We start from the raw sequence: 20,123 nt of genomic DNA on the forward strand, positions 1-20,123 counted from the left end.
CGTTGTTATGGGAAATGTGAATGGAAATTTTAATCCTTCTTTGTGGGAGAAACAAATATTCCACATTGCCTAATCAGGAGTAACTCAAACATCTATATCTGTTTTATATAATATCATAATATATATATCAGCGGGAGAAAAAGAAAGAATTTAGATGGTGTCTAAACTTTCCATGAACCCTCCCCCACTTTTGTTTATCACCAAATAATCTTGTAAAAATTAGACCATCTTAGGGCTTTAATTTCATGTAAATATCTCTCATCCTGCCCTCCTTGCTGCTGGGATGAACTGTGGTTTCACTTTAGGGCCAGGGGTTCTTTAAAAAGCCAAATTCCCACATGCTTCTATTTGTTTTTACTGCTAGCCAAATGTTTTACTTCACTGGAAAGAGAAAATAATGTCTGGTGAGTGTTCCTGCAATGTGTGGGCATGTGTGGAAGCACATGTGTATGAGTGTATACTGAGGGGAAACTGCACGCCCGAGAATGTGGAAGAAATACAAAACAATTAAAGCTCTGTTAAGAGAGTGCAGTGCTGGCAGGCATCTCATATCAGGTGCAGCAGAGACCCAACAATGGAATGCTCTGAGGTGGTGAGCAGATCGATGTCAGACGTCTCACTTGTCATGAAAAAGGCCCAGATGCTTCACTTGATGGACAGTCTGGACACATTAGCCATTCAAAATGGACACAAGTCATGAGAAGGTCAACTTGATGCCTTCAACCTTGCATGAAATCCCTGCAATTTCCCTGCAAAGTCTTTGATGAGAATCATTACTGTTTGCTCTGATTTTTTTCTGGCCTGGTTCACTGATCAGGTCACGCAGTAAGAGCCAGTTTTATCATTTCTATTTATGGTAATGCCTCCAACAAGCACAGCTATAGTCTTTAAACCAAATCTCATTTTCATCAATGGCATCATCTCAAAGCACATTACTTTTCAGTTTCAACATTTGACAAAAGTAGCAGAAATCACACATTTTCATCATCTGGGCCTTTTGTTTTAGGCAAAGAAGGAGGGAAATATTTGAAGCTTCCCATTCCAGGGAACATTTTGTAACAATCAGGTTTCTGAGCAGTGTCCAGCAGACTTCACATTGTTTCTCTAAGGGGGAGAAAAAAATTCTCTGGCATCATATGAAAGCGGGGGAGGCCTGATTGGAACATTAGCTATTCATGCACTTGTACTTCCCTGGGGGGACGGGATCGGGAATCCCACCCATTTACCAGAAAACGAGAACGTCTCAAGGAAACTGATCCCGATCTGATGGATCTGGGTGGAGCTCTGTTAAGCTGTTTTTCCTTTCACTTTTAGACCAAATCTTTTTCAGAATGTAATATTCTAAAAAGAAAAAAAAAATACTTCTTTCTTTTTAAGATATTTAGCTGAAACTCCTTTACAGAGCTGACTGACAGTTGACTGACAAGTCAAAATTTAAATTAAAAGAGAGAAAAAAGTTCAAATCTAGTTCTTTTCCCTTCTTGATTTTTTTTGTATGATCATTTTCATCTACAAAAACCTAATTAACCAGCCGATACATTAAATAGTCTGTGAAGACAAATACAAACAAAGCATATATTTAGTATTTATTCTGTTTCTATCCCACACATCAAGCGAGCACAGAGTAAAATGAACATTCATTCAGGGTTGGGCTCTGGATGTACCTCTGTTTCTCTTTTTGGTACTGCGCATGTTTGCATGCATACGAGTTAATCGGGGCATTTACTGTATCCTTCTTCAGTTGCTTGCTTGTGAGTTGTTCATCATTCAGTTTTGTAGTCAGTAACTGAAAAGCATGCTCTGTTGTGTTGAGATCAGGTGATCCACTTGGTCACTGAAGAATATATCATTTCTTTGTCTTGAGAAACTCCTGCTTTTGCGGTATGCTTTGGATTGTTATCCATTTGCAATGTGAAGAGTTGTGTTCTGTTTTGCAGCATTTAGCTGAATGTGAGCAGAGTATAACTCTGTACATGTCACAATTCATCGTTCACATCATCAACGGCTGTTTTATCCTCTTTGCAGACCTCTTTCCATTCATGAAGCCTTCTAGATCGTAAACTATGATATGTTTAGCTCCTATAAAGCATTCTTGATTTGTTGTGAAGCAGTTTTCCTTAACCATGGAAATAATTCTGTCATCATCCACGTCTGAGGTATTTCAGTCCTTCTGGTGTTGCTGAGCTGACCACTTCTTTTTAAGAATGTAGAAGATTGCTGATTTGGCCGCTACTGAATCTTCCAATGAATAGCCATGAAATGCAAGTTCAATATGTGGAATCACCTCCATTTCTTTTATCTGCCTAATTTGTCATGGAATAATGAGAGAAATTGCCCCTTTTGCCGTGAATTGTCTAATTACATGTTAGCCTCTGAAAAATGGGCCCTATGTCTAAAAATGGCCATATATTTCTGGCCCATTTACACCAATGAGGTGCCATAAATAGTGTAGGAATTCTGTGTGTCAAAGACCCTGAACCCTACAAGGCCCTAAGGACTGAAGGCATGCGTGAGCCACTACCTCGTAACTTTCCTTTTTCTTCAGTGACAGAGAGCCTATTTATGCCCACATTTTGAGAATAAATCACATTTGGGAAACATTTTCATGAAACTTTTTCTTCCTTTATGAGCAGTGATGATAGCGGCCTCTCTGAAGGCATATGCAGACGAATCCAGAGTTTGTGTTCAGATTGTTTGTGCAAATCCAAGCCAGTGAGAGATAAGGACAGAGACAGAACGGCTGAGACAAATGTGCGTCCACATAATCCACGTAACTGTTTTACCTAGACTGAATTCTAGACAGATAGATGAATGAACAAGGTGCCAGAAAGTCCCAAGGTTTTGAAAACTGATATTATCACCACCACCTTACTTGATAAACCTCAGCCACCTAATGCTCAAGGTAAACAAAATCAGCCTTCAGGAATTTCCCCGTTCCCATAAACTTATTATTCAAACCAGATCAAATCCACTTTTTTGTTTCTTCCTCTTTTATTTTTTGTTTTTTAATTTTAATTTTAATTTTCATAGTTTCTTTGTGGTTTACTTGCAATTAGTGCGCTACCAATCCGTTAACATAAGCCACATACAAATGCTATGTTAATTGATACATTTATATACTGTTGTAAAGAGGGGTTCAGCCACGGTCAGACATCTGAAGGGTCAGGGGGTTGTTGCAAGTAAGTTTCTGTTAAACCTCCAAGAGTGATTCTATTTTCTGAGGCACCTCTGACACTCATCTAGACCTCAACAATGCCCCCTTTCTCCTGTCTGCCTCACGCTTGGCTGGCCTCTCTGAATACGACCCAGGGTGAAATAATCCATACTCCTGATCCCCCACACAGCACTTACATAAAGAGCACCCACCTAACCACAAATGCAAAGCTACACATTTTAGTCCTTAAATGTTTTTAGGAGCTCATTGAAACACATGCATAACCTGTATAGAGTTGGCAGCCGCCTGCAACTTTAAACCTCAACAAACTATAATTGAGAATTCACATTTGCAAAGGACAATAAATAAAGCACACATAAAAAACGAGTTGGTGCACATAAAAGATACAGAAAAAGTGTATCTCAACCTTCCTAGCTTCCACAGAAGTGTATGGAAAACTTAGCTAAAAGCGCCATCATGTGGAAATGTTTGGAAATACACAGGCTTTACCATCAACACTTTCAGCATTACACACACACACACACACACACACACACACACACACACACACACACACACACACACACACACACAAAGAGAGAGATAGATAGACCATAGTATCTAGTTTCTTTGGATTATTGTAAAGTAAAAAAATAAATAAATAAAGGTGAGGGTGCATTAGCGCACGCAGCATGGGTGTCTTACACATCTGTGATGTTTCATTCAGATGACATTACCAAGCCACTTTCTGCATGCATTACATTTTTATGGCTCCAGAGTAAGGATCCGGGTGCTCTGGAGCATTATATGAAATGCCAAAGGAGACCTGAAACTCCTGAGCAGCTGAAATCTTACACCAAGCAAGAATGAGAAAACATGTTACTGTCAAAAATAGAGCTTAGTATTTCGCATTAACAGTTACAGAAGGGTTTCAACATTTCATATGCTGTCCCATTTTAAATATAGGGATCACCGGAATTTGAAATCATTGCATTAAATTTCCACAAACCATTATGATTTTACACGGTCCCAGCATGTTTTGAAAATGTGGTTGTGAATGAAGAAATGAACTAAAATAAACTGCAACATGTTCATCATGATGTTGCCTCTGAAAAGTAAAAGGTATCTGTCCTTTACAACTAAATGTTCTGCGTTGATAACGTACAGCAGGGTTTAGCCCTAAATAGCACCATTGTGGGCATCATAGCACAGAGGGAGTGAGTTAGGAGGAGGGCAGGCCTGCTGCACTCTGGCTGGGATCCATACTTAACACATAATCTATATTATCTTTAGTCTGCATGTTGACACATTCCGGATACGCTCAGTAAATAACCACAGAGACAAGTAAGACTTCATTTTCTTGTATTTCGCTGATGGGAAATTTTTAAAGTTTATTGATATGTTTTGTTGAATACTATAATGAATACTTTGCTTGATTTTTGTTTTATTGATCGGTTTTTGTCTGGTTTTGTCTCTTCGTGCTTTAGTGAAGAACTGATGAGGGTCTTTTTCCTCCTGATCTGTCATACCAGTATTTTTTGTGAGCTTTTGCTTTGAAAAATTAAATCTGCCACCTCATAAATACGAAGCAATATTTTTTGAGTAAAACGCAACTCAGATATTCAAATACATGAAATTAAAGGTTTATTTATTCAAATAATTGATCATTAAGGCAACTGTACTTGGCATAAACTGTATGTGTACAAGTGAATGTAATTCGACCAGATTCCATTAAATGTAACATTTTATATTGTACTTATGCAACAAAATTACATCAGTACAAAAAATTTACATGTAATGTAACTGCTTAAAGTCTTACACACACACACACACACACACACACACACACACACACACAGCTGCTGTCTTTGTTGTCTAGGTAATGTGTCCTGAACCGATTCATTAATAATTCATTACTTTTCTTTTGAAACTTACACCCTTGTATTTTACACCACTTTCAGAGTAAGGGTATCCCCCTGACATTGGCCTCCATCGAGCAAGTTGTCATGTTTTGATAAGAGACCGAGGGTGGTGAGGTCATCGTCTAGACTCCTTATCTTTACAGCCATTTAAAGGGTAGGAACCTTTGGTGGCTCTTTAACACATTTTTGAAGATTTGGATTTTGTCACTGTTTTAATGCATTTAACTATTTAATTCTTTAAAGACTTTAAAATTGATTGAGTGTATATTTTAAAAATCGAATCTTTTAAAAAATTAAAAATAGGAAAGAATACTTTTTTTTTTGTTTGTTTTACAGCACTAATTGAATATAAAAATATTTTCGTATCCAAAGTCCTATTATTACTTTCCTTGTGTTTTCACCTGTCTCATCACTTTTCCCTCCCTTTTCTACGTAGCCCTTGTGGTTTCCCGTTCTTTTCCCCGTCACCTCTGTTTATTGCCAGCATTCTTTGGATCTTCTCTGACGTTTGCGCCAGAAAACTCCGGGAAGATGATTATACACTGTTTTATTTTAGGCTGTTTATTTTTGGGATAACCAATGTAAAAGAATAGTGGCGATGTCTTTGGTCCAGGCTGTGAAACGATCACTTTACACTTTTAGAGAGGTCCCAAAAATTCATTGCATTGACAGCACGCCGGTGCATTAGTGCATACTGTTGGCCTGCTCATCTGTAAAGTTTCCATTACTACTGAACAATATGCAGTTGTTAGAGTAACTGCTGGCATTTGCCTGTAATTCCTTAATGTAAAAGAATGGGCCAGCCACATTCTGCATTTATCCAAATGGCATGTGACATTTCAAACTGACTTGCAGTAGTATAGCTCCACGTGTCTTCAATAGTTCAGCTTATATTATAACATGCATATGACTGTGTGCATGTGTGTCAAGGCAGAGGACGAGGTTAATCCATCTGCTCAGACAGCCGAAGGAGTAAATAGTCTCAATTTGGGAGGAGGGAAGAAACACATAATCTCATGTCCCGCCTGCCCCTCATCGAAGCCGGCAGTAATTTGGACTAGGGGGTGTGGGTGGAGTAGGGGGTTGTAGCTTGGTATAGCCATGTCAGTGAAAGGGCACTTGGATACACATAAAACACATACAACTATACACACATACACCCAGGGCCGCCTCCAGAAATTTTTCATAGGGGTGGCCATATAGGAGTCACTGAAAATATTGGGGGTGGTACACCAAAAATAGCATTTTCAGTTTTATTATGCTGTTGTCAAATATTAATTACTTGAAAAATATAGCAAAAAACAGAGTAAGAAGATAATGATATGCCTAGTTAATTTCCTGCTATTAAAGTTGTTAGATAGAAATGCATTTTTCATTCCCTGTGAAGAGCTTAGATCTGCATCTTTGACATTTCTCACCCAAATTGAATAATTTCTTTGCAGTTGAACCTATCACAGCTATTGGCTACAGCTAAATGCTTCCCTTTTCTTCCAGAAAACTGCTATACTGAAGACTGACTTGAGTATCAGGTGACTGAAAGTTGCTACAACACGAGGATGGAGACAGAACCAAATCCAGAAGAAGGAGCCAGCGCTCCAGACAATTCCAAGGAAGAAGGAAGTCTGGACACATCAGGGTTTGAAACAACTGCTGAGCGTCTGGTGGAGCTGATAAACAGCATGGAGGTGATGCTTTTGGACGTGGAGCAGTTGAGGACCACCTGCAGCGAACAGGTTTCTGAGCTGACGCATGCGGCAGCAGACCTCAGGAAGCAGCAAGAGGACCTTAAAGAGAGCTACTCCGAGCTGTCCCGAGAAATACAGGAAATCGTGGAATCAATGGACGACCTGTTCAGCACCAAGAGTGCCTTTGAACCTCAAGAGAAGCAAACAGAAGCTGAACCAGCAGCTTTGAGGGACAAAAAGTGACTGGCAGATTTAGCTTCTCTTTGTATCGTGTTTGGGATTGTGGTTTTGAGTTTGGATGCTTACATTTTGAATGGATGGGTCGGTGATGGGGCGAGATGCTGAAGTTTGACATCGCTGAATCGTGCTTTATTGTCTTTGTTAAGGTTTTTGTCATTGATTGCTAAGTCTAGCAACAACAATATTTTTTCTTATTTTTATAATATAATATCACTGACTTTATGTATATATATATATATATATATATATATATATATATATATATATATATATATATATATATATATATATATATATATATATATATATATATATATATATGAATGCTGGATTTTCCCTTAAAATAATAGTTTCATTCAAACATTAACAATATGAACCCAACAAAGGCACAGTTTATTGCCTTTCTTTTTTGTTTGATTGCTATGTACTTGCATCTTAAAGGCGATGACAAGAGACTATAACGGCTCCTCTAGTATTGCAGCTCATTGGCACAGGAACGTTGATGTTCACTGATTCCCGGTGTTCCTTGTCCTCCATGCTACGTTCACATCCAGGCCATGCTCCACTGTGGTTTCTTGCTAAAAATAAAACTAAATAGAGCTTTAAACCTATGTTTACCTCCCACTAGCTCCCCTGTTGTGATTTACTCGTCTGTATTTAGTGGTTACAGGATGTGTGAAGGAGACAATCAATGGTGAGACACTTCAGAAAAGGCAATCAATGGAAAATTCTCTTTCACACTGAGTCACGTTTTAGTGCGCTTCGCAAATAATACAACTTTAAGATATGTTGCAGAGACGTATTTAAATTGCACGTGATGACACATGTAACCTCCTTTATATTATGAAATGAACCAAACTTTGATGATGTTCCATTTCTGCATGAATCTATACATTGCCTCTACATTTGCATAATTTCTGTACCTCCAAAACATTTGTGTGAATAAAAAGACTTGATGTAAATTAACAACATGAGTCTCGGTACGTGGAAGTTCTAACTTCAGACATTCTGCTCCAGCAAGAAACATATTTACGATCAAAACAGAACAAAAAAAATAGAAAACCAGTGTTTCTCTTAGTGGTTGAAATCTGACACTTTATGGGCTGTGGTGTCAGTAAGCAGTGAGAGGGTGATGGAAGAAGAAATGCTGGGTGTCATTGCCTGCTGTCACTGCTGAAGTGCACATCCCACCGTGCAGCTTGTCAGCAAGCTGGGAATTCACTTCAATCAGGTAATTCAGTAATAAGATTTTACATGTTTTTTTTATCCAGCTTTTCATTTGTATTTGCATGGAATAGATACTTGTTAAGACATTAGCAGGGGTCCTGAGGGACTCAGGTTTCATCTGATACACGTTAATCTGTTAATGGATGAATGAACTGCACGCACATCATTTGTGTTAAATGGAATTTCTTGCACTGTAAGTTGCGTTAATTAATTGCTATCCTCGTCAGTAGTTCAGCAGTGGCTTCAGGTGAACATGAATATCCTGCAAGTCCTGGGACTCCTACAGCTGCTGGCTGTACCTGCTTTTACAGTGAGTTTTTTTATGTTAACAATATTAATAGTATTGTATTATTACAGATTCATATCAACAGTACCTTATGACACAGGAAAATATTCCTTTGATTTTTTTTTTAAGTGGTAAATGATTTATTTTCTGATGTGCAAGCATGATTAGTTCAATGTGTCACAGAACAGGTTTGTAAAAATGTTGTGTAATGTATAAGTGTTAGTTTGTGGCTAAATGCTATATTTTTTTAGTGCGTCTTGCATGCGTTTAGTGTGTGAGTTAGGGATTTGTGTCAGGTCCTGATGTCCCATGTGGGAGCACAACATGTTCCAGAGCCTGACTTTGAGTTTCTCTTATTTGCTTAGTTGACACGTTCGACCCACGACTACTGGGGTGAGTTTGGAGCCTATGGACCCTGCAGCCGCAGCTGTGGCACAGGGGTGGCAGTGAGAACCAGGAAATGTATTACTTCAAGGTAGGGCAAAGAAATGCATGAAGTAAAGAGCCTCATATTTATATTCATTGCTATTGTGTTTTGAATATGTGAACTTAAGGTAATTTTGTATTCATTTGTAACATTACAAAAGACTCTTTGTTAAGTCTAATTGTTGAATGTTGCCATTGTGTTTCTTAAATTTGTACAGTCTTAGTTCAAGCAGTAGGATCAAAGCCATTCCTTTAATCCTGACCACCTCTCCAACCACTCTGTGCTGGGGGAGGTTTATTGTAGATACATCCTATCTGAAAGATCTGTTTCTTTTGATGTAAGCTTCCTGGGTTTACGACCCTTTGGTCAGCAGGAGGTCTGACACACACACACATTCTCACATAACACACACACACACACACACACACACACACACACACACACACACACACACACACACACACACACACACTCTTACAGAAGTTCACACATATACATAAAATGCTTTGTCTTAGAACCAAGGGGGCGTGGCTTTGTTCTGACGTGTTTTGTGTGAACTGTCTCTCAATAAAAGGTAGCAGGAGGAGGTCAGATCTGGGGGTCATTTTCGTGGTGGACACAGACGAGGCCTCCCTTGCGCAAATAATCGATCGATCGACTGTCTTGTTTTCTTCATGATGAATAAGTCTCTAGAATTAGCGGGGCTTGTGGAAACACAGACCCAACACTCTTCTTATATCGTTTTTAATTTGTGTCTTTTTTAACACTTGAGTGTGCAAATGCCATTTATTTCATTTCCTTCTGCAGGACAGATGGTGGACATAACTGCATAGGATCCTCCAAATCATTCCGCACCTGCAATACACATGTAATTATCCTTTAAACCCATTTAAAAATACTTTCACAAAGAGAAAACGGATAGTATCTTGTTTAAATGTTCGATTTCCTGTCATGCAGGAATGCCCAGTGAGCTCAAGGGATTTCAGACAGGAGCAGTGCTCCCAGTTTGACAGAATGGACTTTAATGGCAAACGCTACACATGGTTGCCTTATTGTGGAGGTACATGTACAATATGTACAACAATATTTAAGTGTTTTTAGGTTTGTGACTCCCTAACCTTTTCTAGCAGCTAATCCATGTGAGCTCAACTGTGTCCCGAGAGGAGAGGATTTCTTTTACCGACACAGAACTGCAGTGGTAGATGGGACCCCGTGCTATGTGGGCCGCAGTGATATCTGTGTGGATGGTGTCTGCAGGGTGAGATTTGGAGCTGCAGATTAGACCTATGCATGTGACTCTTACTTAGTTTGAATATTTGGGTTTCAATGTACCAAATAATCCAAGAGCAGGGTGTGACGCTAGAATAGAGCATAAAAATGAATCTAAATAAGGTTGAAAGATCGCCTGTATATTTTTTACTTTTAAAGATGCAGATTGTTCAAAGCAAAGAAGTTTTTTCTTTATTGCTAACTCTTGTTTGTCAGCCAGATTTAGAAAAAAAGATTGTTGAAGTTAAAGGTAGAAAAAGAATACATAAGATATTTCTGTTGTTATCCTCCCTTTCTTTGATGCAGTCTTTTAGTTTTGTTTTAGTCATAGAGAATTTTACTCTCCTAAAAGGCGATTTATAGGACTCTTTTCACTTTTGTAATACCTGTTGGTTCTTTTTCTTATAGTTATTTCCTAATAATTTGTCTTTTTTTTTTAGATACTGACCCGTGGAGAGTTTATGGGCTTGGATGAAGACACTAACTCAGTACACTCCTCTGCTCCAGTTGTTGTTGCTGCTCCTCGTCCAACAGAGACATTCACATATGTCTATAGAGCTAGTGTGTTTGGCGAGTGCTCTGCCTCGTGCAGCGGAGGCATGCAGCATCGTAGTGTGGAGTGTGTAGTTGAGGACTCAGTGAACCCCCATGTGGTCGACGAGACTTACTGCATTGCCCAGCGCCTGCAAAGGCCACCGAGTCAGCAGGCCTGCAACATGCATCCATGTACTGCAGAGTACAGCGTGTCCAGCTTCAGTGGAGTATGTCTCCTACGGTTAAAAACTATCATATTTGAACTATCCTAATGATATGAAACAGTTATGTCTACTTAGACCATCTTTGCCATTTTAATTTTTTTTTTGGCTGATACAACACCTATCTTGGATAAAGTATGACCTTGTTCATATGATTGTTACACTGCTTGTATTTATCAACTCAAATCAGTTAAAAATATTAACTAAATTGTTGCATTTGATGGTCAGTGTTCAGCAACCTGTGGAGAAGGACAGCAGACAAGGGAAGTTGTTTGCGTTGGACCAGGAGGCGAACATCTGCCTGATCATGCATGCAGTGGACTGGTTCGACCTCCTTCTGTCCAGGCCTGCCGCAGACCTGCCTGTTACACACGCATAACCTGGCATATGACAGAGTACGGCCTGGTAAGGGAACAGAAAGCAAAAGAAAGCTTTAACTGTTATTTTCCTTTCAGCGTTACTAGCTTTGTTTATCTCGCAGTGTTCGAGAAGTTGTGGTGGTGGTGTGAGGGAGAGGAGAGTTGCCTGTTTTGACACTGATTTGAACCCCTACCCTGAAGATCGTTGTGGGTTAGCTCACAGACCACATTCTGTGGAGGAATGCAACACGCAGCCCTGCCCTGGGGTGCAAAGTGAGTTACATCTGAATGCAGCAAGTTCTGATCATTTTTACTTTTATTTATTTATTTTATATTGTCAACCTTGTTTCTTTTCCAGCGGCCCCAAGTGTGCAGGACCCAAGGCCAGGTGGAAGCACTATTAGAGGATTTGTGCCCCATATTCCAGAAGAACCTTCAGGTATGATGAGTGCGGAAATGTTACCATCTTTCTTTGCATGGTTGAGCATGCAATTTCTTTATATGTGGCACTACAACATAAGATCACCCTTGTGTGTAATAGAACCTCATAGAATCATATCATCCCAATAGAGCACTTTTCTCTCAGACTGCAGGCTTGCTTGTAGTTTCTAGAGATTTTAAAAGCAGAATGGGAGGCAGAGCCTTCAGCATTCAGGTCCCAGTTTGGATTTGGGGGAAGTTTACTTTAAAGACTAAGCTCAAAATGTTCTTTTTTTGATGAAGCTTATAGTTTAGGCTGGGTTGGCTGACCCTGAAGCAGATTGTAGCTATACTGCTATAGGGCACAGACTGCTTCAGGAACTTGTCTACTCACCTCTTTTCATTGCCCACATGTTTACACACCACTGCAGCACCAAATCTTTGTCTTCTCTGTCCCGTAGTCTGTATTTAGTCCTGTCTCTATGCTCTTACCCACTATTGCAAAATGGTTGTTCATATGGGGTTGTTTGATTTTTGGGGTTTGCCTTATAGTACAAAGCTCCTTCAGGCATTTTTTCTTGTGATTTGGTACTACTGAATTGAATTGAACTAATTTGAACTGAACTGATATTACAGTGCTGAATAATGAATTAATGAACATTTAGAGACACTCACCCACACAGACATAGCAGTGTTTCACAACTCAGAGTGCATTTTATATATGTGAAATCAAAGCCACTGTAAAAAAACAAAAAAAAAACAAACGTTTCTTAAGACGACGCAGACAGTAATTTTAGTATTGTAACACAGTTGAGGGTTCTTCACGCAATAAAGATAATGTACGCTTTCGGCATGTTGTAATTGTTGCTGTCTAGACTATGACTGTGCTGCCCTCCCATTGCCTTCTTGTATTTCATAGACAAACAGAAAATTCCAAACTTGTTTTAGCCTAATTTCCAACTTAGATAACTGGAGGTAAGCCACAAGCTCAAACACAGCCATTTCTTTTTCCTTCTACGAAGTGTTTTCTGTATTATAAAAGCTGTTTTTTTTAACTAAAAACAACAACAACAAACTTTTCATGACTTATCTTTTATTACCTACAAAGATGACTGAGAACCTACACAGACTTATTAAGAAATGTTATTCAAAAGCTTTTAAAATTAGAAAGGAATGCATGCATACAGTATATTTGACCTCATTTGTTTACTTGCTTTAGTTTCAAGGCCAGCTACAAACAGTGTGTATGACTCTTACCCTAATGAGGTGAGACCTCACTGTACGCAGTCGCCTTACGGCTGCTGTCCTGATGGCCGTACCTCTGCCACGGGGCCCAGGAACCTGGGATGCTCACAAGAATGTGTCCGCACTAGGTAACATGAGTACCTCTAAACACTATTTTGCAGAAAATGATGTGAAAGTGTAGAGAAATCTTTTCCCCATTTTCAAACTGAAATTAAAAAAGAAAAATCATCGTCTCTGTTTTAGGTATGGCTGTTGTTTGGATGGGGTGACACCCGCTCAAGGATTCGGACAGGCTGGCTGTCCTGAGTACCAGACTGTGGTAGGAATCACATTATTAACTAATTTTATGAGCCAGTCACAGTTAACCTTTCTGAATAATATAACAGCTGTGTATATAAATCTAGTGATGACCTTCACTTAGTAACAAAGTATTTGCCAAGTTTACTAAATTTGAGTGTTCACCAAAAAGATATGGTCAAATAGAAGCACCACAGGGATAAAATATCATGTGTTTTTAGAGCATTATTCACAATAACAACCATAAGAAAGTATCTTTGTCTCTGCAAAACAATTATATAATCATATATGTAACGCTTAATATTTCTTTCACCATTTAAAATGTCTAACAATTGCAGCTCTTTTTCTGCAGACCACACTACAAATATAATGTATATATTGCTTTGTTTTCTCCTATATCAGCAGCACCCATCACCCACTCCTCCATCCACTGGCTATTTGTGCTCCCTGCCTCGTGATGAGGGCCCCTGTGAGACCTGGACGGTCCGGTTCTGCTATAATCCTGCCACTGCCAAGTGTACCGAGTTCTGGTATGGAGGCTGCCAGGGCAATCCCAACAACTTTGTGTCCCTGGAGGCATGCCAACGAGAGTGTGGAGGTGTGGCGAGGGTGCCTGTATCCACATCTCCAAGAGAAACTACAAGGAGAGCGACACTCAGGGACCTTCTGAGAGCAAGGCCATAACCACACATGTCACTGATATCTCCAAAAGTGCCCAGTCATGCTCTCTGTTTAAAGAAAATCAAGTGATTTTGGTACACAAATGTAGCCTATAGTATACACACCAAATAAAGAAAAAAAGAACAACAAACCACATTACATATTTCATTTAAAAATATGATTTGCCATCACAAATATTATAGCTATTTTTCCTGGTTTCACTGTCTTTCAGTTTGTTTTTGTGATCTCCACTATGTCAGTGTATGTGTTGTTGCCCTGTAGGTCGGGATTCAAACAAAAAATTATTTCATTGTAATTACTCAAATTAAATCATATATCCAATTAATAAATGTTCAGCTATGTTGTAATTTTGAAAAAAAAATGCTTTATTTGCATCTTCATTTCTTGTAGGGCATCATTACTGACATGTCAATACACGAGCAGGATAATAGTAAAAGCTACTCAGAGGTGCTCCCAAGTTCACAAGGGGTCACCACAACAGCTAGCTCCACTTGTATGCTGGATGTCTTTCTTGATGCAGACCTGAAGGGTTTTGTGTGTCCTCCCAGGGATGAACCAGAGATCTCTCTATGTTAAGTGAATGTGTAAACAGCAAAACAATATAATGACAACAATTTAAATTTACATTTTCCCCCATTAAATAATCAGCAAGTGAGTTCACAAACTCATTAGAAAAGTAATTTATTGGGGGGCCGTTTTCCCACAAACTTCTGTACAACTAGAAGTCTTTTATGCAGGAGCCTTGCAGGGGCTGACAAAGCGTTCAGCCCCTACTGGCTATTAAAAGTAAGGCAGCTTTAGAGCGCTTCTCTGCTGGCTACACTTTTCAGATGCACAACCTGGGTCCATTTAAATAATGTCTATGATAATTAAAAAAAAGAGAATTTAGAAAAAATAATGTGTACCTTTACAAACAAAGTCTGCTGAAAAAAAATCACATTTTAATCATTACTGTTGCATTATCGGACTTTTATTTTGAAGCAAAAATTATACTTTGAAGGGACTCGATTTTACAACCGGAAGAGGTCTTTTTCACTTCCCCTAAATTACTTTTAGACCAAACAGCTACATCGCACGGGGTTCTGAGAAGTTACACCGAATACGAGTTTTTTCAGTTTTGCATAGCCAGTAAATAGCGAGGCTTTGGGTTGAAAACAGAGATGGTAAGTGTGTTTTATTTTACATCTAAAGAGCTAATAATTCTCAGTTTAGGCCACAACTAGCTTGTGCTAATCACACACAGCTAAGCTAATAAGCTTCGAGGCTAACGCTTTGCTATTCTTATCAAACACGCATTTTTGCCCACCGCTTCGTTGTTTCTTAAAACTTAATTTCACCATCTAATCAAATTACATATTTCTATTAATGTGAGATGTGGCTGAAGTAACGTTATGGTGGATGTTTTGTAAAAGACTGATGAAGTCGGTGGTCTGCAGCTGAATGACCATCCTTACACTGGTGTTGGAAAATGTCTGGGCAGAAGGTTACACAAGTCTCAAAAACTCGCAAAAAACTCGCATCAGCTGCCCAATTAAGGTGCTTTGGTTTGACACAGAGAAACTACGTGGTGGTGTGTATTAAACATTATCAATCATTTTACAGTCGCACACAATTTTGCTTGTCCAACCAACCAAGAGACCAGAGGGCCGCACATACGCTGACTATGAGTCAGTTAATGAATGCATGGAGGGTGAGTCTGTTTAATGTTTTCATTCATAAATCATCTCGCAGTTTTTTTAAATATTTACTTTCAGTGTAACTAGTAGTAGCAGCAGATGCAATTTTATTGAATTCATCATCTATTGTGATTCCTCATTCTTTTAAAGGATATTTTTCTCATAGTAAATACATACGAATGATAGGCCAGTGAATAATAAATTAATCCTGGTACCAAGTATTGTCTGTGTATGGGATTATGTGGTTCATCTTAATTTGTGGAGAAAAAAACAAAAACCCAGACTGACAGTAATCACTTTCTAGTTTCTGGAAAGTAAAAAAGAAAACATGAGAAAAGACATATATATTAATTATGTGACTCTCTTTAAACTATGGACTCAGGAAACAAAATTCTTTTATGTCAACTAGGGCTGGGCCATATTATACCGTTCACGGTAATACCGGTATAATGTTAGGCAACGATAGGAAAATGAAATATCGTGATAGAATATGAGTAAAACGCGCATGCGCAGTTCCTTTGTTTTCATACGCACATGGCCGATTGTTGAGTGAAACAAATGAACCAGAATTGGTTTGTAAAAAATGGTGCAACTTCAGTGATGTGGAACTGGTTTGGTGTTTGTCCGTCAGATACACGACAAAGCACATTTTTTTGCAGAACATGCAAGCGGCTGTCGTTATTGTCGTATTTGTCGGACTAAGATGCTCTTAAATCTGGGAGTAATCTGTGTCCTAAACTCCGTATACTTCAGGTCAAACAACACTGCAGCATCACTGAGAGTTAAAAACTGTCTAAATTCTTTCATCTTTAATAAAACGATCAGCATTGCTGCTTTACCAGGTGTAACTATGAAGTTTAACTTCCAGGCATCCATGAAAACAAAATTTATTACATTTAACGAGTTAGAAGTTAGCAGGAAGTTAGCTAGCGGAAGTTAGCTCGCTAGTTTCGCTAGTTACCTAAGCATGATATTGCATGTTCTGACTGAGAGATTTCTGAAAAAATTCAAATGTACAGCTCTGCTATCACTTCCAACATAAATGAAGACAGGAAACTAAACAGCAGTGACATTTGTAGGGTTACTGAAGTTGGGCTAGCTGGTATATAATGATGTGCTACGTGATCGCTAGCGACACAGCTATGTTAGCATAACATAAACAGTGAAGCTGGAGGACGAACACTAACACTTTTCCACTTATAAAAGTTAACGTTAAGGTTCCTGATAGTTAGAGACAAATTCAGTCGCATGGCAGGATGCTGTAAACGGACCAAACTTCAGTCAGGAGAACAACTGAGATAATCCATCCGCAATACGAGGTTAGTCATTAATATACTGCAACAACATGGGAATAGAGCAGCTGCCAGAGAATTCAACATTAATGAATCAATGGTACAGAAGTGGAGGAAGCAAGAATGAGTTGAATAAAGTTTGATTTATCTGACTGCTTTGTTTTGCTTAATGTGCCTTATAATCCCGTGCACCTTATGGTCCGAAAAATACGTACTGCACACTGCAGTTTAATGTTGCAAAGCACCTCTTTTTAACTTCAGTGGATATTATACATGGTTATGCTCAGGATATGTCAGCCCATTTCTACTGGAAATGCCTTTTAGTTAAACTTTCAGCAAGGAATTTGCATTTGCACTGTTACATTTTTATAAAGCTTTAATGTACATAAAAACCAGCTTCTTGTTTAAGTGAAAATAAATGGAAGGTTGTCTTTTTGCGCTAGTAATGTTGTGGAGTTGTATTTTGTCTCGCATCAATTATATCCTCAGTTATATCGTTATCGCAAATTTTCAAATGTATATCGTGATAAATATTTTTGGCCATATCGCCCTGCTCTAATGTCAACATCATTTTTATATAGCACAAATAACATGTAAACTTGTGCTTACTATAAAAGTTTAAAAATAACATCAAAAAAACTTAGTAAAAAAATAAAGAATTCAAAGGTTTTATACCTGTTTTTGAATGTTGACACAGCTCTAATTGACCTCAGGTCAGCAGGCAGCTTGTCCCAAAGAACAGGGTGACTGTGACTGAAAGCGCTCTCAGCACACAGACTAAAAGTATACACTGGAAACCATTTGCTTTACATTAATGGGTTTTGAACTGCAGTTGAGCTCTATTGAACAGAGATTAATCAAGGTTCACTTACACAAAGAATAATCATTAGTATGATATTCAGAACTGACTGCGATTAAAAATACGTACATTTACTCAAGTTATGCATTCCGTAGTAATGGGGTTATCATATACCTTTTAATGCCTTTATTATCTGTAAAGTAAGAGGTGTTTACAATTGTGTTGTGTGTCTTGAACTGCAGTATACACTTTTCAGATTCAGACTACTGTATTAATCCCAGAGGAAATGATGTGGTCACTGTTGCTTCAAGACAGTAAGACCAGTAAATAACAGATTAACGTACCAGTTAAATATAAGGTATTTCAAAATAGCTCTAATAAATACAGATACAAATACAGAAAGTGACGCCAAAGGTTTGTTTGTTTTCACTTATTACTTTATTCCCTTTATTAGGGCCTCTTTATTTATCTTGTCTTTCTCTTTCAGTGATTACTGCACACTGTAAAGTCTATGTAAATTACGCTTGTTTTTTGCTGTTTTAGCTTTTTCCTGTGGATTGCATTTTGTTGTTGTTGTTTTTGCTTCCATTCAGCATGTCATTTGCCTCTTCCCCAGGTGTTTGCAAAATGTATGAAGAGCACCTCAAGAGGATGAATCCAAACAGTCCCTCCATTACTTATGACATTAGTCAGTTGTTCGACTTTATTGATGACTTGGCAGATCTGAGCTGTCTTGTGTAAGTATAATTAGCTGTGTATGAATTTGAATGCAACACAACATTCCCTTTGGATGCATTGGTCACGTTTCAATAAAATATTTTACTTTTTATACAGATACAGAGCTGACACTCAAACATATCAACCATACAACAAAGACTGGATTAAGGAGAAGATATACGTCCTCTTACGGCGTCAGGCTCAGCAAGCTGCAAAGTCAGTTTGACAGGGGGAATTATTTCATATTGTACCAAACATGAGGAAGAGAGATTGGGGGGGAAAATTGGGGGATGTGAAAAAATTTGGGGATTTTCTTTTTGGAAATGTCATCCTTGGCAGCATGTGTTTGTAATTTTTAACGCAAAGCCCTTTTCAGACATGGTTCCACCACTGTGCTTAAGTGACGGCACTTTTTCCATTCAGGCCACTTTTTGCAGTTTCATTCAGACACGTAAGCTCTTTTCACATGTGCACTGCAGCCTGAAGTCTTTCTTGACATTACCTGAGAGAGGTGCATGTAAGAACACAAAGGTGTGATGCAGTTGGATTGGACATTGAATGGATTTCAGCCAGGAACAAAATTCATGTAATTTGCATAGGAACTTAGTCATATTATAGTCATATTGTGTCCTTTCTATAGGATCATGCAGCTCCCTCACCTAAACCACATGGAAGGCTTGCTTTTGTGTTACATGTGAGAAAGAAATTTACACAATGTCCTGATGTGCCTGTTCCAACATTTTAAGTTTGTGTGTGAAAACAGCTATACTGGCAACTGTGGCAAAAGTGTCATTGATCTCGCAGGACATTTGCCATACATGAATTCATTCGTATTCATTACCTTTTGGAAGTAGTACATAAAAAAATCTGATGAGGTTAGTAATTTAATTATGAATCTGATGTGTGCCATCAAAAAAGACTACATGTATGAAAAGGGCTTCTTTTCTTTTTCTTTGTAAAGACTGCATTGCCCATTTTAACAAAGGGAATGTTTTCACATTGTTTTCATTGGCAAAAGAGGTTTGGAATAATTGGGGTGAAACTACATTTTGGGCTTTATACTGAAAAATTGGGTCATGGTTGGGAACCTGCATGTTTAAGTTGTTACACTATGATGGGAAGAATGGAGAAATACTCCACGAGGTAGAAAAACTTTTTTTTGTGTGTGTTTTTCAGTTTCCCTAAAAGTTATGTGAATTTTATTTCATTTTTTTTTCCTATGTACATTTTCCTGGGTGGTTGAATTTCAAGACGTTGTGGACTTTGAAAGCAGCCGTTTTATTTTTGAAGTAGATCAGTGGCTGAAGACTGATGATCACATGATGACCCAGGATATTTTTTACTATAATTAATGGACGTTTTTGAGTTTTCATTATGTTTTAAAAGCCCACCATTGTGATATAAAACGTTTTTGTAATTCTGCTGTGTTGCATAACAACTGATTTCAACTCTGCATTTCTGTTTTCTTTTATTGAAACAAAATAAACGATTGTTTCTGACTGGTGTCCACTCGTGTATATGCGACCATTAGTGCGATGAACACTGAATTTTTATACACAATGATAGTGTGACTGGCAGGTGAGTATCGCAAAAGTTAGACCCATTCATGCTGGACGTGGCCTCAAATACAGTTTATTTTCTCTGTTACTGTCTCTTTAAATGTGGCGGGCTG

At 38.4% G+C, this 20,123-nt stretch overlaps 3 protein-coding genes across 4 annotated transcripts; all 3 read left to right on the forward strand.

Annotated features, from left to right (window-relative positions):
* Positions 1-4,380: 4,380 nt before the first annotated feature.
* On the forward strand, positions 4,381-7,987 carry LOC146692064 (uncharacterized). Of its 2 annotated transcripts, XM_085432007.1 has the most exons (3): positions 4,381-4,498; positions 5,116-5,230; positions 6,571-7,987. In XM_085432007.1, exon 3 carries the CDS (start codon positions 6,633-6,635, stop codon positions 7,002-7,004), a length of 372 nt encoding a protein of 123 aa, XP_085288133.1. In that variant the 5' UTR covers positions 4,381-4,498; positions 5,116-5,230; positions 6,571-6,632; the 3' UTR covers positions 7,005-7,987. The 2 variants fall into 2 exon arrangements, with proteins under 2 accessions (XP_085288133.1, XP_085288134.1); XM_085432008.1 differs by lacking the exon at positions 5,116-5,230.
* A 494-nt stretch (positions 7,988-8,481) lies between these two features.
* Positions 8,482-14,296, forward strand: paplnb (papilin b, proteoglycan-like sulfated glycoprotein). The gene is made up of 12 exons (XM_085433213.1): positions 8,482-8,538; positions 8,880-8,989; positions 9,749-9,809; positions 9,899-10,001; positions 10,069-10,199; positions 10,651-10,971; positions 11,194-11,370; positions 11,447-11,597; positions 11,683-11,763; positions 12,964-13,117; positions 13,233-13,308; positions 13,689-14,296. Exons 1-12 carry the CDS (start codon positions 8,482-8,484, stop codon positions 13,968-13,970), a joined length of 1,704 nt encoding a protein of 567 aa, XP_085289339.1. The 3' UTR covers positions 13,971-14,296.
* A 679-nt stretch (positions 14,297-14,975) lies between these two features.
* On the forward strand, positions 14,976-19,950 carry erh (ERH mRNA splicing and mitosis factor). Its single transcript, XM_085432011.1, has 4 exons — positions 14,976-15,130; positions 15,570-15,657; positions 18,351-18,471; positions 18,569-19,950. Exons 1-4 carry the CDS (start codon positions 15,128-15,130, stop codon positions 18,675-18,677), a joined length of 321 nt encoding a protein of 106 aa, XP_085288137.1. The 5' UTR covers positions 14,976-15,127; the 3' UTR covers positions 18,678-19,950.
* The last annotated feature ends 173 nt before the right edge of the window (positions 19,951-20,123 follow it).

The sequence above is a fragment of the Copadichromis virginalis genome, linkage group LG15 (assembly GCF_057382275.1).
Source record: "Copadichromis virginalis isolate Kocher_CV1m ecotype Utaka linkage group LG15, C_Virginalis_male_GT1.1, whole genome shotgun sequence".
Taxonomy (NCBI): domain Eukaryota; kingdom Metazoa; phylum Chordata; class Actinopteri; order Cichliformes; family Cichlidae; genus Copadichromis; species Copadichromis virginalis.

Coding starts and splice junctions, on each gene's coding strand:
- LOC146692064 (XM_085432007.1), top strand. CDS start 6,633: ATGGAGACAGAACCAAATCCAGAAGAAGGAGCCAGCGCTCCAGACAAT.
- paplnb (XM_085433213.1), top strand. CDS start 8,482: ATGAATATCCTGCAAGTCCTGGGACTCCTACAGCTGCTGGCTGTACCT. Junction 8,539..8,879: donor TGGCTGTACCTGCTTTTACA/GTGAGTTTTTTT, acceptor TTATTTGCTTAG/TTGACACGTTCGACCCACGA. Junction 11,598..11,682: donor GCCCTGCCCTGGGGTGCAAA/GTGAGTTACATC, acceptor TTTCTTTTCCAG/CGGCCCCAAGTGTGCAGGAC.
- erh (XM_085432011.1), top strand. Junction 15,658..18,350: donor AGTTAATGAATGCATGGAGG/GTGAGTCTGTTT, acceptor CCTCTTCCCCAG/GTGTTTGCAAAATGTATGAA. Junction 18,472..18,568: donor GCAGATCTGAGCTGTCTTGT/GTAAGTATAATT, acceptor CTTTTTATACAG/ATACAGAGCTGACACTCAAA.